Below are 19,304 nucleotides of genomic sequence, written 5' to 3'. Positions count from 1 at the left end.
AGGACTCCAAAAATAAAACTAGAGAAAACATCCTTGATTTGTGTAATGAAACATCTCACAGGAAGCTATTTACAAAGCAGACTTCCATGCGCTGACTAAGATGAAGCATGCCATCCTAGCCCTACCCGCGGTAAGGAGCTTACTTGCAGATCGTCCATGTGGTGCAAGCAGTCCTCGCTTTCTGAACTGTTCCGGAAGGAGAGCAGTTCAGCTTCTGCCATCTCCCGGTCCGCCATCATCAACATGCTCATCTGTTCCCGCTGACGCAACCGCTGGGCCCCCAAGTCCTTCCCTAGAACCAGCCCCTTAGGGCTGCCTGTCATCTGCACGGCAGAGACACCACCATAAGCTTCCTTTGGGCTCCATTTGATCCCTGCCTGCCCACTGGAACTGCGGTACCCAGCCACATCCGGGACAAGCTCCCGGGCATAGTCCCTCAACCCCTGCCTGGGGCCGATTGTCTCAGGGATGGATTGCTTAGCACTGGAGCATAGCTTCCGGGCACTCGGCTGCTCCAGGCTGAGCGCTGTGGAAAGAAGCTTTTCTTGCCGAGCAGAGAAATACTCAGGGTTCAGTTTGTGTTTTTTGGGTGCTGGGTAATCCTTCTGACTCTCACTGCTGTAGTAATTGGAGGGCTCAGACCGAGGCCGTCTCAACTCTGGAACAGAGAAATACAGAAGTCAGGAGTGAACTGTTTCTGTGATACATGACTAGCATTCATGTGGCAAAAGGAATACGTGTGCATGAGCCGATGCCTGTAATGTGCAGGCCTTGTATTACACACAGTGTAAAACAAATCCATGTGGAGCAGGGGATGAAGGGTTAGACCTGTTCCCGGAATGTTTCTTTACAGGCTTAGCTGAGGAGGGGGGGGGGGCAGGAACAGCTCTGGCGTTTGTTTTAAAGATACCTGTATTGCAATTGGAAATCACGGTGACTCCTTTGTGGGGTTCTTGAGAGGCAACAATCTCGCTGTGCCACTGAGTGATCCAGGTCTCACTGCTGGGCTCCTCGTTTGAAGGGGAGGGGATCCGGGGATCTTGTTGGAGCTGGACTTGCTCCTCCCGTTGCAGCTGCTCAAGACACTCGGCCAGTTTCACATGGCCTCGGGACCGGGCAATAGCGAGGGGCAACCTCCCGAGGGAGTCGGGGATAGAGATGGCACGGCGGTCCCACTTGTACAGGACCACAGCTGCATCCATGTGACCCAAGGCGCATGCCCACATCTGGAAAAAAAAAGAGGGTTAAGTAGGCAAGGGCTACTACTGTATCTTTTCATGCTCTTTCTCTAAATGTTCCGTGTTCAGGCTTGGCATATTTTGGAGGTATTACAAATCCTGTGAATGCAGATGGCAGCAGAATACACGTACACACACACACACACACACAAAGGCCAAGCACTGCACATCATTGAATGGATTGATGTAGTTATGTAATTTGTAGCCTGCTCCATCCCCAGGACTAAATGGCAGCAAACCGTATATTCAAAACCTATGTATATATTACATCAATCTCATGCCATCCAATCTGTGGTCCCCACAAACCAGTTGAAGGTTCAAAAGGCACTACTATTTACCAGCGGAGTGCAGGAGAAATGGTCCACATTCAAGGGGTCAACTTCCAGCTCCAGGTCGATACTGTCAGCATGCTTCGTGCTGGGGAGGGGAGAAGAAAGGGAATCACTCCAGGTTATCTGCTGGAGGCAAGCTGGAATCAGTGGGTGGAGAAGGGTGGGGAGTGGACCATCTCCAGCAGAAGGGAAAAGCAAGGAACCACAACACTGCTCCTTAAAGTTTTCCAAAGGGGAAATCCCCGGGGGATGCTTAAGAAATCTCAGGTGAGAGTATGCCTCATTTGTGGGCATAAAAAAAGGTGCGTGTAACAACTCTCTGTATTCAGGCTTGGGGCATTCCTCCTTTCATCCCTGAAAGAGGTCTAGTCTGTCTTTGCACAGTCTCCAGGTCTTACCGCCATTTGAGGAGGGTCTGGATGAGGGTAGCATAGCCTTGGGCGGCTGCTAAGTGCAGGAGAGTCATTCCCCGGAAAGTCTTGGAGTGGATGAGGTGCTTGGATTTGGCCCAGCAGGCACGGCTCATCATCTTCTCACACACAACCACCACACGGCTCTCAAAACAGTTCCCCAAGCTGGCTGCCCCTGAGACACACTGCAAGAAGAAGAAGAAGACTTGATTTTTATACTCTGCTTCCCACTGCCCGAAGGAGTCTCAAAGTGGCTTACTATCGCTTTCCCTTCATTTCCCCGCGGCAGACACCCTGTGAGGTAGGTGAGGCTGAGAGAGCTTTGACAGGGCGGCTTTTTGAGAACAGCACTATCAGGGCTGTGACGAGCCCAAGGTCACCCAGCTGGCTGCATGTGGAGGAGTAGAGAACCAAACTCAGTTTGCCAGATTAGAAGCTGCCACTCTTAACCACTACATCACGCTGGGCAAAAGATGGGCAAAGCTCAGAAACAGGAGAGGAAGTGAAGGCAGGCTGCCATGATTAGAACTAAGCAGTTTCTTCCCCAGGCTGCTAAAAAGCTCATGATTCAATCCCTCCAGATTTATGCCTTCACCAGCAGTTTCTTTAGCCGGCCAGAGCCTAAGAAACACTGGGCAAAATGTCTCAAGAGGTCAACAGCTTCCAAAGGGTATCTGGGGACAGAAAGGGTAAGGGGCAAAGCCAGAGCATGTACCTGTGCTTGACTACCTCCATTGCCGCTGCCGTTGCTTCCTCCTACTCCTTGCTTGTGCTGCTGAGTCCCAGTCATCTCAGCCATCCTTCGTTCCATTTGCTCCAACCGTTCCAGGATAGACATTCTGAACTGGTTATCTGCATCAAAACAGAGAAAGGGCGTATGCGTGTGAGAGAGGCGTGTCCCACAGACAGCAACGCAAAAAAAGCATCCCCAAGCTAGGAGAACCAGTTGGGTGAGGAAAGTTTGCAGAAATAAGCCTTCGTTATCAGGCATTTGGTCCTTTCCCACTTCCTGTTCTTGCAGTTTTGCTTCTGAGAAGACATAGTTTTGGAGAAGATTTCTTCCCTTATCTCGACCTCCAAAACGTAAACAGAAGGGCTTCTGAATTAGAGGACTCTGCTGTGCAGTCAAAGGAAATTCAAACACAGTTTCTTTAACCACGCTTCCCAATATTCAGCAAGACACTGCCAAGGACCTAGAGCTCTCCTTGGCCCACATTGTGGCTTAGATGAAGGAGATCTTCAGGAAGCCTTTGGGAGTGTTGTACAGCCAAAAATCTAAATTACACAGAGAAGAGCTGCATTTTAAATTTCTGCGAATGATGCAAACTGAGCACATTCACTTGCTTCTCTTATACAAATACTGTTTTCGCAAGTCACCCTGTTTGGTGAAGGACAGCCATGTAAAAACACAGAAAGCCCATCTCCTGCCCTTTGCCCCAGGCTTCTGAGGACCCTCCCAGCCTCACTCGTGCTCTGAAGCCTGCTCAGGCCAACCATTCTGATCCAATCCAAATCAAGTGTCTCCTGAAGGGCCCTGTGATTTCTTCATAAACATTAGCCATATATCTCCCACAGACATTTGGACTGGAGGAATCTATATCATTCTAACTCCTGGGAGCTGAGAAGGAACTTATTTCCTTACAGCATGTTCAGATCCCATCAATGGATTTCTACATCTTAGGCTATTTACAGCCCATCCAGGAATCAGGAGGAAAAGATTAGCTGTCCAATAAATCTTGACCAAACATGAAAGAGAGTAATGCAACGCTGGCTGCAGAAAAGAGTTTGCTCTTTCCCTACAATACGGCTGCATCATTCACAAAGAACAAGGGAAACAAGGTATGCCTTATTCCAAGCCCTGGACCAAATGAATAACAAGATTTACTGACAGTTACAATGGGGAAGCTTGTGAGAGACACAACACATTCTTACAGAATCAGAATAACAGAATCATAGAGTTGGAAGGGGCCATACAGGCCATCTAGTCCAACCCCCTGCTCAACGCAGGATCAGCCCTAAGCATCCTAAAGCATCCAAGAAAAGTGTGTATCCAACCTTTGCTTGAAGACTGCCAGTGAGGGGGAGCTCACCACCTCCTTAGGCAGCCTATTTCCAGAAGGGAAAGCGCATGAAGCAAGCCAGTTTGCAGCCAACACAAAAACATGTCTTGTGGCACCTTAAACATTTACTGTAGGTTTACTGAAACAGTAGAGAGAGACTGACTGAGTTGTGGAGGCGTTACTCAACCCAAATGGCTGTTTAAAGAAACATTGCTTTTACTGGAAGGCTGAGGAGGGGGGAGAGAAGACCCAGATGTATAGAAACCGGAGCTTAGAGCAAAACATTGCTAAACAGAAGTATAAATGATGAGCCAAAGATCCGGGGTTTGGGAATACATAATGGACGCACCAGATGTGAGAGTGTTTTCCTGACAGCCATAAAGACACCATCGGCATTTCAAAATGATTTAAAAAATGCCACACTGGCAGGTGGAGGGTTTCTTATTCCTCCTTCCCTGTGCCATAATGGCCACACTCCTTCCTACTGTGGTTTCAGCACTTGAAAAGTTGTGAGTGGGTAATAAGAGTACAGTGCTGTGGACCCAACCAGGCCCCGGCCCTTGTGGCATTTTAAAATGGTTTACGGGGAACATTTACAAACCAAAATCAGAACCACTAAAAATAGGGGTTCCCAGGTGAGAACAAATTCCTTTCCTCAAGTGGCTCCGGTGGGTAGGGCAGTCTTGACTAAAAATGTCCAGGAAGCAGCTACATCTCTGGCATGGGATACAAGTCACTGCACCCAGATCCCCTTGACCGTGTTGTGCAGTCTATAGATGGACAAGAATGTGGATGAATCCAGGTGCTGCTCTGTATGGTTCAGAGATCCCCTGCTGATCTAGTGTGACATCATCATCAAGATGTTCTACTTTTATGGGATGCTCCATTCACGTTAGCATCCTGCATGCAGTCTTCCCTGCTTTTACAAGTGCCTTGGCAGACATATTATCTGTCTGGATTAGAACGTTCTTTCCTTCTATTGCCTCTTGCCTACAGTGCCCCCACCACTCCAGGCAGTTTATCTTATGAACAGATTTGACAAGGTCCCTGAGCCATCCATTTCTGAATCCCCTTCCAGCAATACAGGCCAGCATCTGACCAGGATATTGGAAGAGGCAAGCTGGTGATTACAAAATGTATAGCACACAAGGAAAGATGGAACCTTTGGGACTTCACAGGCCAAAGGCAACAGGGATCAGGGGCCCTTGCCTTCCAGGAATAATCGAAATCTTTACAACATGATACCACTCAGTCCTACCTTGACTAGGTATACAGAAGGACACCAGTTGGTGCCATCAAAAATCACTGAGACTGTCCATATCCTGCAATGAATCATTAAGCAAGGTAACCAAGGAAGTATAAAATCAACGCCCTAAACAGATTGACCCAGATACTGTTTCACTCAAGGGACCTTGAATTCATGAGGACACCACATGCTCCACTGCACCAAACTAGAATACGACAGTGATTAAAACTTAAGTCCGTGACAATCCCCCTTCTCCACCCCTTAACGGCTGTACTATAGATTCCTTCAGTGTCATTGTTATTGCCCTCTTCCTTATAAATGCATTCACCACTTCTGTTGTTCAACTCGCCCGTCTGCCCTAACCACTCCTAACAGCCAGGAAAGGGCAAGAGTTGAACACTCTGGTTATGAGCCTCTCTTCTAAAAGGATATCCTGTCCATCTCTTTAGCTGGCACAATGAAAAGCTGGATCAGCTCTGAAGGCAACTGGTAATCCACTGTATCCATTTTTTTAGAAGATCCATGTATTTTGCACTGGATTATTTGTCCAGTATTCACAGGAGAAGGGCATTGCTGACAGATGATCTGCATGTATCACACTGGAGAATGAGCAGGTGCATGACGTTAGGCTGGAGTAACTCAGCCTAGGATTGCACCGTCAACGATGAGCAATTTTATTTCAAGAGCTCCATTCCTGAGTCAACTGCAAGTAAGAAGGTGTAACGTCTTACTCCATTCTTGGAGGGGGAGGTGGAACGAGCCTTTGTTTGCCCTCTCCATCACCCCCAGCCTGACATTTAGCCAGGCACAGCTTCCTGTGGGACAACAGAGATCACGGCTGCAGCTTCTCCGTAGCACGGGCTTGCAGTACACGCACAGCTTCTACTCTGCTGTTTTTCCCCAAAGAGCTTTTGTTCTACCAGCAGCAGCAGCTGCTGCAGTGCAGTTGATAGCACTGCCACCGCCTCCTTTCCCCATTCCTATGCAGAGCATGTCCACTGCAGAGACTGACAGGCTGGCCCTTTTCTCACTCCATCCTTTCAAACATGGCTGCCTCCACCTTGCCGGGAGACACTGCCTGAGCTGGCCAAGGAATGGTAGCTTCTTCAGGGCAGCCCTCCTTTCCAAACCCACCTTCCCCACTGCTTGGTCCATGAACGGTCCTCTGCCTCACACTTAATGCAGGGTTAGACTGGGCTACAATTACATGCAAACGTACACCCCCCTCTCCCAAGACAAAGGGCCAAACTAGATGCTAAAAATAAGTGTGTGTAAACTTCCCTGATCATTATAAAATAATCCCACATCCACATGGAAAAGATGTTGGTATTTATTTAATTTATACCCTGCTTTTCTTCCCAAAGGAGGCCCAAAGCAACTTACATCCTTCTCCTCTCCTGCAGTTTATTCTGCCAGCAACCCTGTGAGTTTCCATGAAAGAGAAGGGATTCCAACCCTGGTCTCCCTGACCCAAGCCATGTACATGGCAGGTAGGGGAAAGAGAACAGTTTGGGAAGGACAAACTTCTATTTAAAAACACAGCCAGCAGAACAAGGGACAAGAGCTTCCTTCCTTCCCACCCACCCACCTCTACTCATATTTGCAGCTTCCCAAAGCTGCTTTTCATTCAAGGAAAATAAGTTACATACACTTGCCTGCCTTGTTCATTATGGAAACAGAGCTGATGCCACTATCAAGAGCTGTATGTGCTTTAAATCTGATTTCATTCTTCTCAGTGGACAGAATGACAGAAGCTCCCTGCCTTAAGGCATATGCAATCTATGTCTACACAATCATGTAGGACATTGGGAGAGCGTCAAGGTAAAGGTCAAAGCACAGGATGAGGAGGAGAGGAGGGCCAAGGGCAAAAAGCCTAACATGTGCAAGGCCTCTTGCTTGCCCTGTACTTTCATTTCAGCTGGAGGAAGGTGGGGGGCTTTAAGGACAAGTTGAATTTTTAGGAAAACGTCAACAAATACAGGGACATTTGGGAAGACCCCTTCTGCAAGGTGATACAACAAGTACCATATTGATAGCTTGCATTCTTTATGACACAACTACACATCCCCAGAGTGGCACCTGAGTGGGGTTGCTAAGCCCAAATTCAGTGGAGTGTTCAACAGAATGGGGCATCTTTAACTGCTCTACCCTCTCTCTTCTGCCTGCAATGGAGAGATCATCTTGTATACCCGTCATCTCTAGAACAGGCCCCCTTATCACCCTCTACGTTGGGCCAGGGTTAACCCAAGAGCCTCCAACATCAGCAGTCAAGGAGCTACGCTGGTCACTAGTTAACCTTCGAAGCTGAGTTCAAAGTGCTGGATCTTACCTTTAAAGCCCCAAACAGAGAAGGTCCCTCACTGGTGCCTCTTCCGAGAAGACCCCCTTGAGTCTGATGAAACCCCTTTATCCAAGGTGAGGCCGGTACTCACAAAGGGAATGGCTGGATCTTCAGGAGGTTCTCAGTAGCTAGCCGAGATGAGCACCTTTGGAACACTGCTCTTCTGCAGGACTGATAGGGGGATTTGGCTTTGCAGCAGGGAGCTGCTATGGGGCACTGCTTATGCAGCAGGATAAAAACTGAATGTCTAGATCAGAAAGGACACCCTGTAGGGGACTGTCAAGGCACAGGCCCTCGCCAGCCTCCCCCCCCCCCACCTCTTGAGACCTCCTCATGAGAAGCTGGCTGGCGCACTCTCAGCCTTGAACTTCTAAGAGGCTCCTTGGCTGAAGCTCAGAAAGACTTCAAAGGATACCAGAGACCACATAGAGGCTCATGCTCCTAGCTGGCTGTTCTGCATGTAGGGATAAGGCCATTTCCAAGCTCAACTCCTCTCTTGTGATTCAGGGGAAAATCTCCAGATTCTACTGACTTCATTTATGGACAGAGACCCTCGCTTCAAACAATCTGCTCTACAATCGGTATTTGTTTTAATTTATTCAGTGCCATCCATTTCCAGATTTATGGAAAAACAGAAGCAAGATATAGGGTTAGAAGGCAATCACTTTGCACAAGTAGGAACTTTGTGTTTGGGAAATAATGCTGGCAGCCCCTTCAACTAGTGCTTGCTCGAAACCCAGGCCCGTGCGACTTAAGATTGGGGATAATGGTGGCTGTTCTCTGTCTCTTTGTAGCACCAGGCAGCAGGGATTCAAATCCACAATTTGCAGCATCTTTCTGCCTTTGAGGGAACCTCCAAGGCCATGTAAGCCCATCAAAAGTGGAAATAGGGAAGAAAGAAATTGCTCCAACTTTTCTTGGCTTTAAGGGCACACAGCAGAGCTGCACCAGTCTCTCCAGCCCGTGGCAATGAGCCACTGATGTATCTGTGCCAAAGGCTCACTCAGCAGGTGAAACACAGAGAAGAGGAGGTGCAAGTGGTGTGCAAAGAAGATGGGAACGGTTTGTCCTTCTGGAACCAAAGGCAGGTGGTTGTCAAGAAAGATTTATAATTGCCACTCGGTGGCTTCCTGGTATCTGCATTTGTGGATTCCCTCTTAGAAAGATGCAGGGAAGGAGAAGGTTTATGGGTCACATCCAAACTTTTCTGACTGTTCCCACTGCAGCAAGGAAGAAAACCGAGCCCCAAACCCAGGCTAGTACAAATATTACTCAACAGTTCCTTTAGTTTCTAAGGTTTTTATGAATAATAGTATGTCCACAGCCGCAAGGGTTTGTTTGCTTGCAAGAGTAACTGATCGCCACACTCAGATACGTGAAACTTTAGTCATGAATCCATCTCTAAGCACAAATGCTCTGGAGCAAAAATCTCAGGAGCCAGGGTTTCTGTTGGGGAATGTTTTGCTCAAACTTCTGGGACCAAAGGGAAAGCATGAGCGAGCCAACCTTTGAGAGATGTAAGCCTCCTCCGTTTGTTGAGGGAACACATTAAGGGCATGGAACTCAAGGGAGATGGCCCAGGATTCCAAGGTAGTGTCCCAATGAGATCCCACAGCCTTCTAGGCAGTTGATTAGGGCAGTTGATTAGGCTAGATCCCACCTATAACCGAGACCCTCTTTGGACACACAGAAACTGGCCCTGAGATGACAGTAACAAAATAAGCAACCCCAATTGCACAGGTTGGGATGTCTCATACCTAGTATCAGTTCAAATGCACCACACCTCCGACTCACCAGATAAACACTCTGCAAAGTGGCAAGGGTTAAGGAATGTCTCAATCTTGACTGTTACTCCTTTTCTGTCCAGTTTGCCTACAGCAGTGGATGCAACGACTTGGAAGGGCAGCTTCAAAGCCAATTTCCCCATTGGCTGGTTCCAGATTTGCCACTAAGCCCTGACAAGCCCCAAAGCAAAAATTTGACCTCCAAGCGAGTCTTTTTCAAAACAGGCCTTTCACAGTAGAATCATCCTGGGGGAAATATGTTAACTGTAATAGTGCTGATCTAACTTTGATTTGTAAAGATACTGACTTTAAGCTTAGTATTTCTCAGAGATAGCTCAGTGCTGTCTCTGGTATACTCCAGAGGAAATTTACTGCATGTGATCTTGTTTCAAAGGGTATTTGACACTGCTCAGGTAAGCAACTTTAGGGCATCCATCTCTAGGCTCTTGCCTGGAATCAGAGTCCCTGAAATCTCCTCCCCCCTCCTCTGCCCAGATCTACAACCTCCCCAGGACCAACAGTCCACAAAGGCACTTACCAGCTACCACTAGCAACTGCATCTCTTAATATGGTGAGAACACCTCTCCTCCCTGGGTGCTTAGAGGAGGATGGAAACTCACCTTTGTGTGCGTAAAGCAGCCATATTTTATGCTTTCCAAGTATCTCTAAGCATCTCATCCCCTGCAGTCATAGTTGCACTTGAGTTTGGCAAGTCCTCACGCGACCACCAGGCCTCTCTCTAATGAAATAGAGACATGGAGAGCTCAAAGCATGGCTGTTTACTAAAGTCTGCTAAAATGTGTGGATCCCTGCTCCTGCGTCTCTCATTTTTTTACTCTTTAATTTCTAAAACTTTCACCCGACTGCAGTGAGCCTCCACATGGATGACAATAAAATAAGTCATAGCCCATTCTATCCTGGACTATGCAGTGCTTGTTGTCTGCTGGCACCGATTCCCCTGTAGCCCACTGCCTGCTATTCATTGCCAGTCTGTACCATCCCCCTACCAGCCTTGAGACCCTCCAACAAGTTCGGAACTTGGTACCTGAGTAGGACCCACAACATTTGTCTCGGTGGTTATAACTACTGGATGGCCAGTCCCCTAAAACAACAACTTGTGGAAGGGAAGGGTGGAGGAGCACATATATTACATTGCTTGTGGTTGCTAGTAGAAATGAGCTGGGGAGACAGAGTTGTTGTAAGGATCACTGACATACTTTGCATGCTCTGGAGGGGTATATGTATAAAAATATTGTTCTGAATATGGGGATGGCCTTTCCATGGGATAGGCTCTCAGTTAGGAGGTCTTGGCGAGCTGTCTCCATTCTGCAGCTCCAGTTGCTAGCCTCACAGTCTTCACCTCACTCCATACCAGCACTCGGAAGGGTCTCCTACCCTCAGACGTTCGTTTGGTCTTTGTGGTCAGACACGATTAGCTGGAGGGGGCAGCTCTTGCTCCCTCACCTCTTCTGTTGACAGTGAAGTGAAGTGAGGGAGGCAGGCTTCTCATAGTTGTCTGCCCAAAGGAATCACACCAAAAGGAAGCACCAATGAGGAAGACAAACTGTATCCATTTTTGGGTCACCAGACAAAGGGATTCTCAGAATGTTGGTGGTTGTGGATTTTCCGGGCTGGACGGCCATGGTCTGGTAGCTTTATTCACCAATTTCAACAAGGGAGTCTGGAAATTAATACACTCTAGCTACCAACCTCCCAAAAACGCCAGGGTACTTTTAAAAACCCTGGAACTCTAAAGACACCTCCCAACAGTTCATCCGATAATCCCTTGACTAATGGGCTTTCCATGAACTCCACCCAGACACAAGAAAAACACGTCCTAATAAACACTTGTTAATGAACTCTACCCAGAGACAGGAAAAGTGCTTCCTAGTTCCAATCCATCCCCTGGGAGTCTCCCAGATAAGAAAGGAAATTGATACTTTACAACTCTGTCCACCCAGAAGTAAGTAAAATGCCCAGCAGCTGCTCACACGGTCTACACTTTGGCATGGAGAGATTCCTATCCTGCCATATCCTACTTCTGAAGATGCCAGCCACAGTTACTTGTGAAACAACAGGAACTAAAACTACCAGACCATCGCACTACAGCCCAGGAAACCCACAACTAGTTGACTCCAGCTGTGGAGGCCTTTGACAATCCTCAGAACTTTGCTGCAAGCTTTAGCAAGTTGATGATAGTTCTCACTTTCCAAGAGGAATGGCATTTCTCCTGTTGCACTGCACTTCACAGCAAATTCCCTAGAGAGCCTGGGAAAGTCTCAGGTTAGTATCACAGGGGCCATGCAGGTCATCTAGTCCAACCCCCTGCAGGTGCCAGGAGCTGAATGCAGGACCTTCTGCAAACAAAGCACATGCCCTTCCACCAAGCCCTGACTCTACTGTGCTCCTCCAACTTACATCTACCAATGCCAGCCACTCCATAACCACATTTCCCCTGGAAGCATTTTTTGCATTTGGCTTCTGCACAGGTTCAAAAAGCTGCCCACTCTTCTGAGCCTTCTGCATCTGTCCAGGAGAGAGTTGGCCAAGCTGGGAGCCTTCGGTGAGTGGATCTGCAAAAGTATCTGCATGCCAAGCTCTGATCAGCAACAAAGACTAATTACCTGTACAATTATTTTTATATACATATCTATAAATAAATATTTATATATAAACCTACATATGCTTTGGGATTTGTTTTGATTCAATGTTGTCAATTATGTTTCCCCTTCTGTTCTCTTCTTTCTACTGAAATCTCTTTGCATTTGATGGCCCTTGCTTTAGACCTGCTTTACTTCACTGCTGCCTGCCAGAGTAAGGTCTAACCCTTCAAAACATCTTGCCTGCCTAATAGTTAGCAGACACTGCTGTAGAAGCCCACACATCTGGTACAACACCAACCACTTGTTGGTTCAAGGCTGGAACTGAATATAGGCTTAGCCCAGAAACCATCTTCAAACCTTGCTTCATTGGTCACAGAAAACATTGATAATAGGATTTCTCCTCTGGATAATTTTGTTGGACAGGGCATACAGAAACAACGTGATAAGTTTCTTTGTACCATAAGAGTTCTGTAAATTATTGACTATGATCAGCTAAAATTTTCACCTAAAGTACTTGTTAAAATTGAGCACCTTGGAACTCAATAAAATCAACATTAAATGCAGAAGTCTCCGATCCAATAAGATTTCCAATAATCCACTACAGCCCTACATGGGCCCGTTAAATATGCCTCCTGATTCAGACCTTGGGCTTGAAGATGTAAAAGTCTCTGCTCCACCTAGCTACCTGAACTTACTTATCCTCCTTATGATGCCTCCTTTGCCTCTTATCTTGGCTTGCCTGGTCCTTTCCTAACCACTGACACCCCTGTTCTCAGACCAGTGGAAACAGAAGACCCACAGGTGTATGGGACAGTGAGAACAGTGAAAGTATTAGCAACTGCATGGCATCAAAAATACCCTACAAAGTCTGACTTAATTCAAACACACACCCCTTTAAATCCACAGGTGAATGTGTCAACTGATTCCACTTAAAGCATGGAGTCTGAAGAGATGTGAAAGTTTTATACAGAGTGCATTTGTCTGCTAGGGAGCAGCAGATGTTTCTGCTTCATGTTTTGCAAAAAGTCAGCTCACATGTGCACACGGGCTGCTTGCTTTCTCCCCAAATAATTTGAATTGTGCAGTGGAATGTAATGTGTGAACAAGTAGTAAAGTCTTCCTGGAAAGACCGATCAGTTCCAAAGGGTCTTTCTTCCATTGCTGCTGTCTCTTTAATACCACACACAAACAAGAGAGAATCTCCGTTCCTATGTTACAATGGATGCACAGACAACTTGCATGTACATGTGTATGCCTATCTGTAGGAAAAGCCAACAAATGAAACCAAGGACCAGTCCCTGGATAAATCTGAGGTTTAAATCACATGTTCAGCTATGCCTATGTACCATGTAACCCAAAAATTACTCAACATACAGGGGTCAGAAAGACAAACAAAGGTGCATCTCACAGGACAACCAACCAACCCAGGTTTGCAACTTAGCTGCAGCCAACCTGTTGACATGCACCACATCACAACACACAAGGATACAGACAAGTTATCTGCAGTCACACCTTACATTCTAAAATGCCCACAGAAACTTCTGAAATGAACACAGAATCTCACAAAGTAAAATGCTCCGAGGAGCTACCTGCCCAGCATGTGCAAGCCCACCTAAGAAAGCACCACCAATGTTATTTAATTTGCTTCCCAGAAGAAACGCGGGTAGTTTTTGAGCAGCAAAGCAGCAAGGGGAGGTGTGTTCTGCTCCACCCTCCCCCTCACCACCTTTTCTACCGCTCAGCCCGAGTCTGGATTCAAAATACTTTTTCTCGCGCTCTGCAATCTGCAGGGGAAAGGAACACAAAGCGGAGTAAAGAATCTCCGCTCCTCACTCCTCAATTCCACGCCGACCCCTCCCTCCACCATGGGAACAGTGCTGGGTCCATAAGGAGCAGCTCGCCCGCCAGAGCTTCATCTCCCGCTGACTACAGGCTCAAACAGCTCCTTCCCTGGGCGGGCGAGCAGCTACAGCTCCGTTAGCACAGCCGTCTCCTCAAGAGACGTAGCCACAGGCGCGCGTTCACACGTTCCGTCGAGTTGCGTGCAAAGAAAAGCAGCACGTGTGAAACGGGCCAGACAAGTCCGGACCGCCGCAGAGTTGGCGGACCCGAGGCGCACTTACCCGGGAACAAGCCCCATGGAGCCCCACGCGCCGACCGCAGCCCCAGCGAGGCAAGCGAAGCCCGTGTGAACCCAACAAGCCCGCGGAGCCCCGCACCTCCGCCTCGATCCCTCGCTCGCGCCCAGAGCCAGGCAGCTTCCCTCTCAGCCAATCCGCGGCCGGGAAAGTGACATCACCCCCGCACCAGCATTGGGGGACGCCGTCTGTTTACACGCGCGCCGGAGCCAATGAGGAGCCACCGGGTGAGCTCATGGCCCGGCAGTCGCGGCGGACGAGCCCAGCAGCTCGGGGCTCGGCTGGAGAGGCGCGCCCAGCAGCGAGGCCGGCGGCCGGGGGCTGCGCGCTGCACGCAGAGGGCCGGGATCTCGTGCATCTGTCTCCCTCCCCTTCCCTTCCCACCAGCACTGGGGCCCTCCTTGCCTGCAGCGGCCGCCGCTGTCGTCTCCGAGCTCGGCTGCGCCCAAGCCGGGGCCATGCCCGGCCAGAGCCAGCCCGGTCCCGGCCAAGCGATGCCGCCCCGCTGCGCGCCGAGGGTTGGGTCTTGCCGGACGCCCCGACGCGACTGTCCCAGCTCCGCAGCAGCAGCAGCAGCCGCCGTCGGGGAGCGGGCGGTGCACGGAGGGAAAGAGTCCTGGCGCCGCCGCTGTTGCCGCCGCTGCCGCCGCCGTGTGCCCGCAATGCAGCCGTCGGGAGAGGGGGGCGCTCCGCATTATGACAAAGCCCGGCTGGGCGGGAGAACCGGTGGATCCCCCCGTCCCCCCCTTCTGGGCCGCTCTCCTCCCTCCCCGCAGACCCGCCCTGGGCATCTGTCCCACACCACGCCTGCGAGGGCTTGACCAAGCGGACTCCACGGGACTTGCTCCCAAGTAATCCCGCAGGTTAGCGCCAAAGCCCTTCTTGGCACGGTGCAAGGTGCCGGCACGACCCGGAGCACCCCCTGCTTTTCCTTCCAGGGCTTGGAACTAGTTGCTTCCTCTCCGGACCTGCTTCTCCAGGGGTGGGAAGTTCCGCCGCTTGCCCAGCAAGACATGGCTTCTCCCCTCCGAGGTGTATTTCCCCAGCCTTTTCCTCCATTGCAGCTCTTGGAGGCCGGGCCAGGCGGATTGGGATCTTTGCTGTGGCTTGCCCTCCCTTTGTTCTGTTGCAAAAGTCACGCCCTGGCAAGATCGGCTCCTGCAACCCAACCCTCCCCGGAAGGCCACAACTGAGAAAATGGGCCTGACGCTGGGTCCTGGAATGGAAGTTAGCCTGCTACACAGAGTGGCAGACATGCAACTCCTTCCCCCTACACCTCCCTCCCTAAAGAGCAATCATTGAAATGGGACACTACAGCTAATCTCATCTGAACATTTCTCAACAGGTGGCTTCTAGTGTGCTCCTTGCTCTGTCTGAGAATGGAAGTCACAACCACCTCTCTTGCCATGAGCAAAGAATAAGAGAGTTGGTTTCCCCCCTTTACACTACCCCAAAGAGTCTCAAAGCAACATACAATCACTCTACAAGTCCCACGGCCCTTTCTGTGAGAGCTACAACAGCCTGTGGCATAAAACGGTTACTGGGCAGGACTACTATGCATGTTAACACCACGCGCTGTGTGTATGAAGTTCCATCATGTCCCAGCCACTTTATGGGAACCCTTGTAGGGTTTTCAAGAGATTAACAGAGGTGGTTTGCTGTTAACTGCCTCTGCGTAGCAACCCTGGGCTTCTTTGGGCATCTCCCTTCCTAATGCTAACCAGGGCTGACCCCAAGAGCCTGCTCAGCTAGGATGAAGCTCTGTCTCACTTCTGGCTTCTACCTCCCTTCTGAAAGGTGTCTGCATGGTGAATGGGATGGGGGAAGGAGAACGAACGCTCCTTCAGCCTCCACTATTGAGAAAAGTGGCCCTTGGGAAGTCATTGGCTGAATGGTGGTCTGGCCTCCTTACTCACGAGTAGATTGGGAATAGACGAGTCTTGCAACAGAAAATTCTTAGTCCTGGGCCATGATGCTAAACATACTGATGAACAAGGGGAAGTGACAATTTACAGGTGTTGAGCAGATCTTCCTGCTCATCTCCCCGCTGGACTGCCTTCCATCCCACTTGGATTGGAACCTTCTCAGTCAGCTGCTGTGGTAACTATGTCTGCTTGCAACTAAGCCTCCCAAAATAAAATTTTGGCTTCCTCCTTCTGTATGCCCGAGAAGATCAAACAGGAACACCTGCTGCACTTTTGGCACAAAGCTGATGCCAGCGGCGGAGGTACAGAGGGTGGCATAACGATGCCCCCCTTTCCCCCGTTACAAGGCCTCTGCATTGCAGATGTTCAGGTTGTGTGTGTGGTTTGTGTGAGCAAAGCCCTACTTTGTTCACAGCTGCAATCTCTCCTCCTTCGCGACTCCTCTCTCTCATGTGCCCAGGCATCCCCCCCCCCCCCACACAACCATCCCACACATGTGTTTACTTCCAAAGTGGAAAGGCAAAGGGGCGTGCACTGTAATGCTAATTCATATCAGGCCTATTGTGTGCCAGAGAAGGAGCAGGAAGATTTCTTTAACAACTTTTGCTCATTGAACTTCCACCAGTTCATTAGCCATGTTCTGTTGGAATTACTTTGATTTCCACCTGGGTAAAATACTGCAGGAAGGGGTCAGCAGCCCAAATCATTCTGTTAAACCCCTCCTCCCACCATGCCCTAGGCCAGGGGTAGTCTTAACAGTGGCCCTCCAGATGTCCATGGACTACAATTCCCATGAACCCCTGCCAGCATTTGCTGGCAGGGGCTCATGGGAATTGTAGGCCATGAACACCTGGAGGACCACAGTTTGACCACTGCTGCACTAGAGCACCTTTTCAAAACAGAACGATGGCAACAAGTTTTCCGACCTATTGGGGGTTTGCCTGGGCGTGTGAATGGTGGGTGCCAGCAGTAAGCAAGCCCTCCCTCACCTGCCCCCCTCCCCCCATGGCTGGGTGGGAAATGCTGCTTGCCCTTCTTACCGTCCAGGGACAGCCAATCGTGCTGGGAGGAAGGCAGCGTTGGCAACGCCCTCGCTTTGTACTCAAAGACCACCGAATTGGAGATGATCTGGTTGTTGAAGGCCACTTGCAGAGTGACAAGCCCCGTGTCATGAGCTGAAAAACAAGGGAAGCATGGTGAATAAGGGGGGAGGGTTTGCAAGTAATTCTAACTTATATTGGTGGCTCAGGAACCTTCTGTTTAGCACCTGACCGGCCTGTGGTCGAGGCCAAGCACAGCATCCGCCCAGAAAAGCTGGCGAGAGGAGAGATGGAATGGAAGTTCGGCTTCATGCCCTCCTTGCTTCATATAGAATCACAGAGTTGGAAGGGACCTCCTGGGTCATCTAGTCCAACCCCCTACACTATGCAGGACACTCACAACCCTCTCGCTCATCTACTGTCACCTGCCACCCCCTTGAGCCTTCCCAGAATCATGGGCATTAATGGCATTTAATGGACATTACTTGTCCTAGTTATATTGCCAATTTTAAAAATCGTTTACATTTATGTATTTTATTTATTTTTTTGGATTTATAACCCACTGCTCCCCAAAGCAGCAATAATCCAACAATAAAACCCCCTAAAACCCCATTGAAACCCCAATTTTAACACTGCCACCCATCCTGAGCGAAGCAGAAGGGCGGGATATAAATAAAAATCATCATTATTAATGCCGTGTTCTTAATACAAAGTGGAATGGTGAGTTCAATGGATTAATTAATTTGCCCTGGTGCAGAGGCAGCATGTGAATAGTGGGCGATACCATGTTCCTTGTTGGACTGGTGAGAATGTGGCACCTAAATATCTAGGCTAGATATCAGGAAAAATCTTTCACAGTCAGAATAGTTCAGCAGTGGAATAGGCTGCCTAAGGGGGTGGTGAGCTCCCCCTCACTGGCAGTCTTCAAGCAAAGGTTGGATAAACACTTTTCTTGGATGCTTTAGGATGCTTGGGGCTAATCCTGCGTTGAGCAGGGGGTTGGACTAGATGGCCTGTATGGCCCCTTCCAACTCTAGGGTTCTGTGATTCTGAAATCCGTGTCACCAAGAAGGATTGTGAAACCCTGACACGAGGGGCTTGTTCATATACTCATGGGTGACAGGGAAATCTCACTACAGAAACCCCCATAATTCTTCTGCATGTTGTTTTTAGAAACATCCCCTAATTTAAGCAAAACAGACCGGAATACAGACAAGGTGCCGGGAGAATGTAAGACGAAATATACAGGGAGCTTGTCAGAGCTTTTAAAAAACGATTCCCTCCCCCTCTGATCACAAATGCATCCGAATTCCTTACCTGGGCAGTAACAGCGCAGCACCCCCGGCTGTATTAAGGAAGCAGGCACAGAGATCTGATCAAACAGACAGCTGTAGTTATTGCTAGCCTCCTGCCAAGGGCCTGTGATAAGCACCTTCACGCCCCCCTGCAAGGAAAAGAGAGCAGAGGGTGTCAGGCTGGAAAGGAGAAGGTGAGGGGCTGTGCAGGGAACTGGACCTGCCCTGCAAGCTTAATATGAGAGGTAGGGGATACACAAGAAACCCATCAGAGGGGCTCCCAGCACAGCAGAGGGATCTCAAGACCGAATCTGAGATAAGCAATGCTGGGCAAATCCTGGAAAAAGAAGGGCAGACAGACTTCCCTGTCTAGCCAATGATAGCTTTTGAGTAGGAACAGGAAACTGTAGCATGTGATTGTCTTTATACTATTCAGTGCGGGAGAATACGGATGATGACCATATCTGGCACCACCCATTTCTGTCTGGGTTTAAGGTTCAGTTAGCTCTCTGACCAGGGCAAGAGGCTGTTCCCCTCAGTTGTCCATCTGAAAATTTGAAAATAGGATAAACACAGGGCAGTCTCAGATAACTCAGAACAAGAAAAAAAAGCCTTATGGCATTAAACAATAACAAAGAATATTTTCAAACAATGTCCTTTCTTGAGTTTTGGTTTATTTCATTCCAAGGATTTCTGCCAGAACGGTTTTCCAGGGAAACTCCATTTTCTACTCTTTTCCTCAGTGGCAAGTCTTCTCTTCTTTTAAGGACAATTCATCTCAGTATGTTTGTTTTACAACCTCAAGACAAGTAATAGATGAGCGATTGGGATGTGAGTGTCCTGCATAGTGCAGGGGGTTGGATTAGATGACCCATGAGGTCCCTTCCAACTC

The 19,304-nt window shown here is 49.0% G+C and overlaps 1 protein-coding gene across 12 annotated transcripts in view; it reads right to left on the bottom strand.

Moving 5' to 3' along the window:
* Positions 1–19,304, bottom strand: part of CAMTA1 (calmodulin binding transcription activator 1) — a 619,127-nt gene that overhangs the window by 21,856 nt on the left and 577,967 nt on the right. For 9 of the 12 annotated variants that reach the window (XM_077312347.1, XM_077312336.1, XM_077312339.1 and 6 more), the window contains 7 exons: positions 18,435–18,561; positions 17,118–17,252; positions 2,696–2,832; positions 1,969–2,165; positions 1,577–1,655; positions 911–1,226; positions 144–658 (listed from right to left, as the gene is read on the bottom strand). In XM_077312347.1, the coding sequence (XP_077168462.1) occupies positions 144–658; positions 911–1,226; positions 1,577–1,655; positions 1,969–2,165; positions 2,696–2,832; positions 17,118–17,252; positions 18,435–18,561 (1,506 nt within the window). Of the gene's footprint in view, positions 1–143; positions 659–910; positions 1,227–1,576; positions 1,656–1,968; positions 2,166–2,695; positions 2,833–14,137; positions 14,276–14,557; positions 14,809–15,120; positions 15,142–17,117; positions 17,253–18,434; positions 18,562–19,304 lie in introns of those variants that run through there. The other 3 variants (XM_077312344.1, XM_077312345.1, XM_077312346.1) reach the window with 3 other exon arrangements.

The sequence above is a fragment of the Paroedura picta genome, chromosome 15 (genome assembly GCF_049243985.1).
Source record: "Paroedura picta isolate Pp20150507F chromosome 15, Ppicta_v3.0, whole genome shotgun sequence".
Taxonomy (NCBI): Eukaryota; Metazoa; Chordata; class Lepidosauria; order Squamata; family Gekkonidae; genus Paroedura; species Paroedura picta.
Note: the sequence above shows the minus strand (reverse complement) of the source record. Positions and strands in the feature narration are given on the sequence as shown.